The sequence below is a fragment of the Phaseolus vulgaris genome, chromosome 3 (genome assembly GCF_051622355.1).
Source record: "Phaseolus vulgaris cultivar YP4 chromosome 3, ASM5162235v1, whole genome shotgun sequence".
NCBI classification, from domain to species: domain Eukaryota; kingdom Viridiplantae; phylum Streptophyta; class Magnoliopsida; order Fabales; family Fabaceae; genus Phaseolus; species Phaseolus vulgaris.
In genome coordinates, this window is record NC_143500.1 from 34,324,269 (window position 1) to 34,335,850 (window position 11,582).

The 11,582-nt window shown below is 29.2% G+C and overlaps 1 protein-coding gene across 1 annotated transcript; it reads right to left on the bottom strand.

Moving 5' to 3' along the window:
* Positions 1-9,895: 9,895 nt before the first annotated feature.
* On the bottom strand, positions 9,896-11,061 carry LOC137805557 (uncharacterized). The gene is made up of 2 exons (XM_068605501.1): positions 10,943-11,061; positions 9,896-10,295 (listed from the first exon to the last, which is right to left on the bottom strand). The coding sequence occupies exons 1-2, from the start codon at positions 11,059-11,061 to the stop codon at positions 9,896-9,898; spliced, it is 519 nt and encodes a 172-aa protein (XP_068461602.1).
* Between the last annotated feature and the right edge of the window lie 521 nt (positions 11,062-11,582).

An 11,582-nucleotide genomic window follows, 5' to 3' on the forward strand; every position in this document is an offset into this window, starting at 1 on the left:
AAAATCCTTTATCCATTTTTAAAAGTATAATAAATTGAACAATTTACATACTTAAAAATGTATTGGAAGGACTGAATTTAAGTAAAAAATAATACTCGTTTTTTTTAAACATATGTTATAGATGTTTAATTGATTGAAGAAAAAAATTTCTATGGAGTACTAACTTTAGAAGAAGTAAGATAAAACTAAAAGTAATGGTGTGTAAAATATTCTTAATTATCTCTATCCCATTTATTCCTTTTTGTTATATTGTCATTAATAAAGTTTTAATTTAAACATTTATTTTTAGATTAACGTATAGTGGTTGAGATTTAATGTGGGGATTCAATGTTTTCTTTTGCTTCAATAGATTTAAAGGTTTGAAAGCATGAACAAATTTATGATAAAATATCTAAAAAATGATTAGAGAAACATATTATTAGTTCAGTTAAACTTATTCAAAGAATACATAAGGTTGACATAAATATTATACGTAAATTGTTTTTAAAAATTATTCCCTTATTTTTTTATACAATGGAGTCAAATGAAACAAAAGTTTCACCTTTAATCTTTAATTAGATATGTTAATTAACTCTATTTTGAATCTGAAGGACTAAAAAACCAATTTTAAATTTGAGAAACTAAAATAAAATTTGACATAAATTTAAGAGATTAAAAAATATTTTAACCAAAAAAAAATATCATTATTTAGTAAGACGTAGATGTCGTACAATTTTATATTATTATAAAGTTTTGTATGTATTTATCTATGTGAAAAACGCTTTAACAAAATATTTTAAAAATTATATTATGTATACAAATGTTGATCTATCATATTTATTGTAACTATGATCTTTTATTTAAACTGATTTTATACACAAAAAGGTTTGACCTCTAAATAAATCAGGTAAAGTCTAATAAATTAGGTAAAGTAAAACAACCTCTTTTTGATATATTGTCTTGTAGTCAGAGGCAAGATATAAACATAAACATAAATAATAATAATAATAATAATATTTTTATAATGATCTTATATTTCTTTCAACTACTATGTGTGAATACGTATTTCTGATATGTTTGTTTGAGGTGTTGGATTATTGAATTGGGCTGAGAAAGTATGTTCCGTGTAACTATTTGATTTAGTGTATTTAAACGGAGTTGGGTGAAAAGAAAGTGAAGGAGAAGGGGATAAGCACTCCCCTAATGTCATAAATCATGTTTTACACTTTTAATTTTTATGAGGCCGAAGATATTATGTATATGAGTTGTTTGTTTTTTTCTTGAAAATGGGCACACTATAAATATAAATGTAGTGCATGAAGTTTTTAATTGATTATATTTGAATTTTTAATTAACTACTTTCATAGCGGAACAAATTATGTCTTTCATTATAATTATTACGCATGTAATTATAATAATACTATTCTTAATTTGATGATGAATGAAATGTTAAAAAATTTAGCGTGTGACATGGTAATATATTTTATGAAATATTACCAATTTTAATATTTTATCAACATCGTATGCATTATAATTATAAATATTGTTCTCTTTACTTGGTTGAAAATATTTAAATGTTATATTTATTCTTTAATTACAATTTTCAAACAAAAATAATTACATAAATATACATATTTTAATTATAGACATTATTCTTTATTTGAAACGAAATTAAAAAATATATCAATAAATATAGATATCTAAATATTTATCTTATTTTAACTGAAAAAAATTCCCAATTTCATAATAGGTATTTAGGTTAATTAATACAAAATATATATTTTTTTTTTTACATTTCAATCGCATCAATCATATCCTTTAGAATTTTTTACTCAAATCTAACCAACAAAACTTTTCTTTCTCTATTTTTTTTTCTCTTTCTCACTCTCAAGTGTTAATGAGAATAAATTGAATTTTAGTGAAACCAAAAACTTGTTGCTAGTGCTTTTTTAAAAAAAAATATTAAGTATGTAAAATAAAACCATAAAGATTAATCTTCATCAAATTCTCATCGTTCGCGGTTACTAAAAAAGGTAAATTTATTTTATTTTTTTAATCAAACTAATTTATATTTTTGTATTCTTCTCATCTTACTAAAATTTAAATATATTTTCAGTTCTTTTAAAATTTAAAAATATTTTTTTATTTTTAAAAATGATAAATATAAATATACTTAAATGATAGTTTTAACACAATACATGGTTAATTATACATTTAATAATGAAATTTACTTATTAAAATATTTATATACATAAAATACTTTTTATTATTATAATTAATAATTATAAAATATATTTAAACTTTTTAGAGAGGAAAATAATACAAATATTTATAGAAAGAAGAAATAATATATTTAAAATGTTAATTAGACGCAAAAACACATTTTATTTCGTTGGTAGATCAGCCAGTAGAAGAAGCACACGCATCTACTGACACGTGTTATGGGCCCCTGCTATTATTAGTTTTGTAATGTCTGTGACAAAACGCGTTCCGTTCCGTTTTAATTGCTCCCTTTTCTTGTTTTGTTTTTTTGTCAAGAAAAGCTCCTTTATTCATCTGCCTCTCTGTATGTGGGCCACCCTCTTTATTGCTTCCACCTCAGGTTCATATTCCCTACACTTCAATTACCAAACTACCCTTTTTCACTTCTTTCTATTCTTCGTAAAAAAAACTCAACATGTATTTATTCTTAGTCATCAAAGCTTTAATTAATTTCATATCCTCAACTTTATACTACAACTTCTACTCATTCTTCATCTATGTTTTTGCCAATTTAGTCAATTTTATATAATTAACGAATTAAAAAATATTTTTTATATATTATTGTAAATTCTTTTACTTTTTTAACTATTTCAAAACTATGGCAGGTATAATTTCTAGAACAGTTATTGTAAAATCAACATGACTATCATGATTGAATATTACACCATCAACATATTCTCATTAAATTATATCACTAAATCATAACCTACAAAGTGGTCTAGCAGTAGTAAGATGATGGAACCATTTGTTTCAATTAATGCTCACAATACTAACTATTTGTGTAGATTTGTTTTTAAAAAAGACCCTCTTGAAAATAATTTAAATAAATTTGAAGTTCTTAAGAAATTTAAGTTTTTTTAATTGACTATCTATTAAAACTGTTGTACTTTTCAGTCTTAATATATTTTTATTTTTGTTTAATATTTTTTCGTTTGATCATTCCCTTAACATGCTGATGGGTTATTCATTATATTTTTATTTTAGTTCAAAGTGTTTGTTGTAATTTTGCTTAATGTGTTGATGTGGCCATTGGGTTCCAAACATCACTAACACCTATTCTTTTTTTTACTCTCAATTAAACAGTAACAAAACTAATAACAAACTAGTTTTGATCACCTTATCCACCAAATTCTACTTTTCACAATAAAATAGATAAAATGTGTAGTCAATAATAACAAATTTGAGATAAACTAAGACAAACAAAAATAGTCTCTTTGGAGAGAAAAATGATGAAAAGAGCATTAAAAGTTTGTCCCATTTTTTTAAAATTAATATCTTAAACAATAAAAAATCCTAACTTTAAAATCTTAAGCAATACTAGGCTAGTTGGCAGCACAAGCTAATTAGTCTAGAGTTTATAAATCGATATATATATATATATATATATATATTTATATATATATATATATATATATATATGGATTTCGAAAATAGTTTTAAATTAAAAGTAGTATAATTAAAATAATATTTGAATATTTTATTATTAAAGTAAAAAATATATATAAATAGAAATATCAATAGTTCAAATTTGATTTTGATTTTTCTACCATTACTATCTTTCTATAAACTTTTCTTTTTTTCTTCTATGTCTTCTCTATAAATTTCTAACTTCATTCTTCATCAGACTAATGATCGGAGACTATCTTTGGACTTCTGCCAATAAATAAAGTAAAAATGTCCAATAAAAAAATTGATTAGAGTAAACTCATTTTTCTCCCTTCTTTGCGAGTTTTAAGTTGTATTGTTTGTCTGAGTAGATGTGTTTGAATGTGGTACCCAAAACTTCTTGATGAGTCTATGTTAACTTAGAATCATTGATTAAGATTTTGTGGTGCATGTTAGATTATCTTTGTTTTCTTTAGGAGTTGGAGTCTTTTGTGCTTACTTGTAATCCGGTAAGGGAAATTACATTTCAATTGAACTTTAGGTTAGAGGATCTAGATGTGAAGGTGACATGATCATGTTGGAGATCCCACATCGACTAGAGATAAATATATTTCATGGTATATAAGTGGGTGCAAACCTCATCTTATGAGCTGATTTTGTAAGATTGAGTTAGACTTAAAGTCCATTTCTCAATATGATATCAGAGTCATTTAGAGTCTATTTTTGTAAGAGTTTGTTGTACTTATCAGGCCACCCACTATTGGGTGCCAGATCTCGACGTGAGAGGGGTGTTGGAAAGCCCGCATCGACTAGAGATAATGACATTTTATAGTATATATAAGTGGGTGAAAACTCCACCTCATGAGCCAATTTTGTAAGGTTAAGTTAGATTTAAAGTTCACTTCTTAAAGGTCACAAGCTTCAAAGTTTCTTGTAGAGTTTGTTGTTGAGTAAAGTTGATTGATTTATTTGATTTTGAAAGTATAGAAATAATAGATTTTGATGATTTGGTAATTTATAGGTTGATTTTGGTGTTGAAGAAGTTTTTGAATATGACTTAATTATGTTATGAATTGTGTGAAGTGAAAACAAGAATGAATATTGATTGTTTGAATTGGGATTTGAGTGAATCTTGTTTAAAAATTCTGAATGTATATAAATATATATGTTGACACAGGAGTTCAATGAGAATACAAGTCAAATTAAGTAAGCTAGTATTATGTTGAATCTTATATATTTTTGTAAGAATACAATTTTGAGCAATGAATTTGAATGAAAATATTAATGTAGTTATGTCAACAAGAAGAAAAATACCTTGCCTTCAGATCCATTTTTGCTCAAGCGAAAAGATTCTCGCTCAAGCGAAAATGGAGTAAAAAATTGGATTAATCTCATGTCTATTTTTACTCAAGTGAGAGAACTTAAGTAAAAATAGTATTGGAATTGATTTTGGTCTCGACCTAATTTTCACTCAAGCTAAAAAAAACTTCTTCTAATTTTGTTTGTTTAGTTATTATGTAATGATTTTTGTTGATTTTGATGAATGTCTTTGTAGGAAATAAAATATCATATTGAGATTGTTAGGAGAGTGTATTGATTTGCGAGACTTTGTGTAAAGGACTATCTTGACTTTACTAGTATCTTGGAATCATATAGATTAAGAGTATCAGGTGGTGAGAGTTAAAGAATGTTCATATGACTAAGTTTGAGGTTTGAAAGTTAATTGATCATAGCAGATCATATGAATTTACCTGTGTCATATGAGAATGAATTTCCTGAAGGGGAGACTGTGTCATGATGAGAACATGATAATATAACAAGTGCATGTCTTTGAGTCTAATTTCAATACACTAATTTTCTGGAAGTAAAGTCAAGTGTCTATATGTGGATGTTTGTGGATTTTTAGTATGAGTTATGTTGAACATGTGATAATTGTAGACACTTGGTTGTGTAGTACATTAAATGTTATGATTATATTCATTGAATTCGATGAAGTGTGATGATTCATGTGTTGTGATATAAATTAAGAGATATGAGAATATTATTCAATGATTATCAATTATAAAAATGTATTCAAAATTTTAAAAATAATAGCTTATCCTTTTTTTTGTATGCGATGGGACAACGAGGACTACATTGGAAAGAATCTTTGAATTGAGGAACCGAAGAATTAGTAGATAAAATTTTAAGAATTTTGTATCTTTTAATATATATATATATATATATATATATTTATATTTGTATACTTGAATAAGATGAGATAATGATGATGATAAAAACCTTCTAAATGAAGCAATAATGAGTTAAAAATTTGAATTGAACTAAATTAATATTGAATTGATTTATATTAAAAATGACACTAACTTGTTATCTTTAATTTAATTTATAAAAATTAAAATTTTCCTAAATAGTGTTGTTTGAAGTAAATTATCTATTACTTATAAAATTGTAAAATATACTTTATAATAAAATATTCATAAATAATAATTCAAACCATTCAAATATTTGAAATGATTGAATAACACCTTATAAATTTAATTCAATTCATTTAAATTAAATAATAATTAAATTCATTTTATTCAAATAACTATACAGTTGAGTGTACTTTTACTAAAAAAATTAGAATTCAATTTCATTTGACAATAACTTAGTTCAATTTATTTATTGTGTTTACCCTTAACAATAATGATAGCATTAAAGTACAGTCTAGGATTATTATATTTTTTGCATTGAAATGGACACGTGTTTATGGAGTAAGGTGGGGTGGGAAATTGCACACTTTAAGTAATGCACTTTCCTATTGTTTATACGCATGAAAGACATAAATTAGGTGAGACTTGAATCATTTATTTTCATTGAACTAACTACCACTTATGGTTCCTTTACCATTTTTGCAGCTAAAACAAGATTATGTGCATTAAATAGAATGGTGATGATCATTAACTTGTACTAAAAAAAGACACTCCTTGGATGTAATTTGACAAACTAATAGCCATGTTTTTTAAGACACATTGTTTCCCATGTTCAATGAGTATAGAAAATTATCGGGGTACAATCACACTAACTATTAGATGTTGTTTAAATCCTTTAATCCCACTTAGTCGAGTAATCATGGTAACTTTCATGTGCTAAATTTGAGGTAAATAGGTTAACTACATATCTCGGTTGAGATGTTCAATAAAATACATCTTAACTATAGTGTATGAGTTCATTAATTGGACTATTAATAATATTTATTGTTTGGATATTCCTTGTAAATTAAAATTTTAGAATAATAAGTAATTGTTGTACTCACAATTTATAAGAAAAATATCTGTACGTATTTTTTACAAAAGTAACGTGAAAACACAATATATTACTGTCAATAAATAATAAATATTTAATGCGTTAAATATTATTTATTCTAATATTATAATATAAATTTGTTTTTTATTTGTAATCCAAATTTTAAATCAAATTTTATATTTTTAGTGACAAAATTATTGGATGAGTCTTGATCTTGCCGGTTGACTTAGCGCAAGAGCGTTACCTCGTCACGATCTTCCTCACCGGCTTGACACCACGTGTCCTTCAAGTCCACACCACAGATAGCCTCTTTGAGAACCTGAAAACACAAGGTGACGCCTCTGCGGCCGGTGGCGCTCCGACGCTCAAGTCAGTCACAAGAACACCCAAAAACTTGAGAGAAAAATATACTCTGTAGAACCGTACTAAAGTGCACACAACCCTAGCAATGAGTCGTAATGAAAAATGTACCTCTGCAAATTCTGTTAAGTTTACCTTTATAGCTGAGTTTTTTCTCTCTCCAGGCAGTTACGCTTTGGCTTTGGACGCATGGCTCGCATCCAACCCTGCACGTGTCACCATCTGGGCTGGGGTTGCAGGTAGTACCCAACCCTACACATGTCATCATCTGAGCTAGGATAACTCGAGCGTCATTTCTCTATTGCATCCAACCCTACACGTGTTATCATCTGGGTTGGAGTAACAGGTAGCATCCAACCCTACACGTGTCGTCATCTGGGTTGGGGTAACTTGAGCGTTATTTCTGTGTAGTAACCAGTCGCGCGGCTAAGTCCCCTACTTGAAGGGTAATCTAGCACGTACTACGCTGTGAAACACCACATGACAAGGCGAGTACCGAATGCAACAAAGTGCATCATCTCTGTGATATCGCTTGTCGTGAGTGCCACCCTCCTTATTGCTACGCCGTACACGTTCTGGCTGGGGAAGCCTTGCCACCAACGAATGTCCACTCTGGGAGTCCCGTCGCCGATGAGCAAGGTGTTTCCCCCAGCTTACTTGACCTTTGTTCCCCATGCTGGTGCAACAACCATCTTACTGGACTTACTCGCTGGAAACTGCTCTTCTGAGCCTCCAACAGTTTTAACTAGGTTTCCTGGAAGATCCGGCGATGTCCCCCCATTGGCGATGTCTGACCACTCGATCTTCCATTGTCTAACACGTCGATGTCACAGAAACCCGGCGACAACCGGCTATGCTCATTGCAGCTCGCCACTTCCATGAGTCGGCGACTATGCTCACTCCGGGACCATTCGTTTCTCACTTGTCCACGTGTGCTGCTGAGCACGCCCCACACGATCACGTGCCAGACACGTCATCACAACCGATGACCTGGTCGGTACAAGTCTTTACCCCGTATTTTTAATTAACGTAACAAATAAATTATAATAAAAATAGGATTTTTTTTACGTTAATAAAAAAATACAAATAAAAAATATTTTAATAAATTTTTTGCTAGATCTAAAATTTAGATTAGAAACGAAAATTATAAGAAACGAATTACTAGAAAATTTATTTGTTACATTAATAAAAAAATAAAAATTCATTCCAATAATTTTTTAATATAAATAATTATGAGATGTAAAATTTTAACAAAAATAAAAATTAATTTTGTTTAAAAATATGACGAAAAAATATATTTAATCCATATTTAATTCATAAAGGTTTATTTTATAATTACCAGTTTGATAAAATTGATTGGGAACAAAAATACAAATTCAATTAAACTAAAATGTAATAATATCTATTAAAAAATCAATTACAAGAATAGTTTTTATGATGGGATTAAAGGAATACTTAATCAAATTTTGAGTTTTTTTCATGTCTAATACCTAGACTTTACAATTCCCTAAATATTTAAGATTATATAGATGAATAATTAACTAGCATAGAGAAGTATAAAGAGAAAATAATATAGTAAGAGAATCAGTCTTCATATAAAAAGATAACAAATCACAAATTCACTAAAATGTAAAAACAAGGACATCTACCTAATCCTAGACATGGCAAAATCCTAAAATAAAAAATAGAACATTCAAATCTAACGGTGTCACATTGTTTAGATTTCTACAATTTGAGACACATGATGGAAATTATGAAACATAAGAATTATATCACCATCTCATTATATCTTTATATTTTCTTCCACATGTATGTTGGTTCAAAATTGAAATATTGTGGTGATTAGTTAACAAATTTATATTTTGTAATTTTATAAAAAAATCATCTATTTTTTTATTAAAGTACTTTGGAACCTGTTTTTTTTTTTAGCTTTTTATCTTCAGTTTCATATTTTAGTATTTATGTTACTAAAATGTGTGTGCAAGAAATTGTAAATGAGGTCTAAAAATTGAAAATAAAAATAATGAAAAGTGGGTTAGTAGGTTACGTGTTGGTTTTTTTTATTTTTTTATTTCAGTAAAAAATAATAAATAAATAGGATCCACTTTAGGAGTGGACCAACCCTTATATATAGCATAGTGAAAGGTTTACCACTCACCCGCACACCCCAAAAGAGTGTCAGCACCTACCTACCAAATAAACAACCCCCAACCAAGCTGTCAAAATAGTAAAATTTGAACACCAACTACTTAAAGCCCCCTCGAACATGAGCACCCCTCAACAACACAAGGAAGACTGCCCAACTGGCCTAAACTAGTCACAAGATTTTAATAGAAAACATACATACCAGGGATTCAAGGCACCAATCAGAGAAGAAGAAGCATACCGAAGGAACTTTAGAAGAAACCCAAGTCCATATCTTTAATTTAGTTAAAGAAAAAATTTCAAAATGATCAACCACTCCACCTTTAAAGATATGGTTGTTTCTATGCCTCAAAATCTCACTTATCATCACAACCCAAATACTTCCCAAGATAAGATTAACTGACTTAGGCGCATCGAGTAACTTAAACTGCATGAAATGCAAACTAGGATCAAGATGGTCTACCGAGCTCACTCCTAACTAAGGGGAACACAGATTCCAAACAAGCCAGGATACTCTGCAACCAACGAAAATATGACTTGTTGTCTCCACAGACGTCCCACAAAGACAACAAAGGTTATTCATGAGCTCAACACCACGTCTCTCCAAATTGGCTTTAGAAGCAATCTTGTTTTCAACTACCCTCAAAGTAGTGACTTGAGCAGAAGGCAAGGCTTTAGTCTTCCAGAAGAAATTGTACAACCGCGAGTTTTCCCCTTCAGTTTTCCCTTTTAGCACAGTGTAAGTAGACTTGACGGAGAACACTTCAGACTCGCCATCCTTCCAAACCCATTTTTCCTCGAACTCCACAGAAGGGTATGAACTAAGAATCACATCAAGAAGCTGACTGACTTGGAGATCGTCCCAGGCGAAAAGACCCCTTCTCCAGGGGAAATTTCACACCTAGACCTCATTAACCCAAACCCCACAATCAAATAGATGCGCCTATTTATTAACGGACAAAGAGTAGAGCCTAGAAAACCTATCTTTCAAAGCACCTAAACCCAGCCAGTTGTCAACTCAAAAAATAATATTTCTCCCATCTCCTACCTCCCAATTAAAGCAGTCTTCAAACTTTCTTCCCCACTCCTCAGACTTTCAAATTTCTTTCAAATATTTTCACCAAAGAGAGACTTTATTGTTGTTGTCCCTCTGCTCTCTCAACTTTCTCCAATCTCCATACTTGGATTCAATGATTTCCAACCACAACTCACCCTTGTCCGAACTCAGACGCCCACTTACCCAGTAAGGCCAAATTAAAAAGTCTTATATTGATAATATCAAGACAACCTGCTTGTAAACCTTTTTCCAAGTAGTCCAAGTAATTTTCCTTCCTTCAGACCCTCACCCCTAAAGAAAATTATTTTGTGAGCTCACAATCTCCTTCATCACAGTAGTAGGCATTTTAAAAAATGACAAATAAAACAGAGGAACTAATGACAACATATACTTTATCAAACATATCCTCTCTGCCATTGAAACACATCTACCCTTCCACTTGCCTAGTCTACTCTTAATTTTGTCGACCACACCATCTCAAAAAGCACACTTCTTATGACACCTCGTACAGGCATCCCCACTCGATCAATTTTACTCTTTGTAAAGTTCACCTTTAGACGAGACGCCAACTCAAAACAATTCAGCATTACCCTAATGTTAAACACACTTTTATAACTAGCTTTATGGAAAAACAAAGTGTCGTCTGCGTATTAAAACATATTCACCTTAACCTTATGCTCCAAAAGTTAATTTTCCTACATATAAGTTGTTCTATGAAGTATTTATGTTATTAAATATGATTGTACAATTTATAGGACTATAATCAGTCTGAAAAATCTTATGAATAATATTACAAAAATATATAAAATAATCCATAGAATTAAAATTTGTCGTATAAATGAAAGTTAGAGGATAATATTTCACAAAATTGATGGTTCAAATTTTCCAATTTTCTTATAGATAGATGTTTATTATAATTTGCTACAACCATTAAATTATTTGCATTGTGTTTTCTATAATTTTGCATGGCATATATGATAACACCAAAGCAAATTCATCTCAAAACTCCATTAAAATATTATTCAGAAGGAATTCTTTACTTTAATAAGGAGGCTAAATTTTTTTTATATTCCTAATGATTTTCTAACTACTTTCGCCTTTCGTGTTT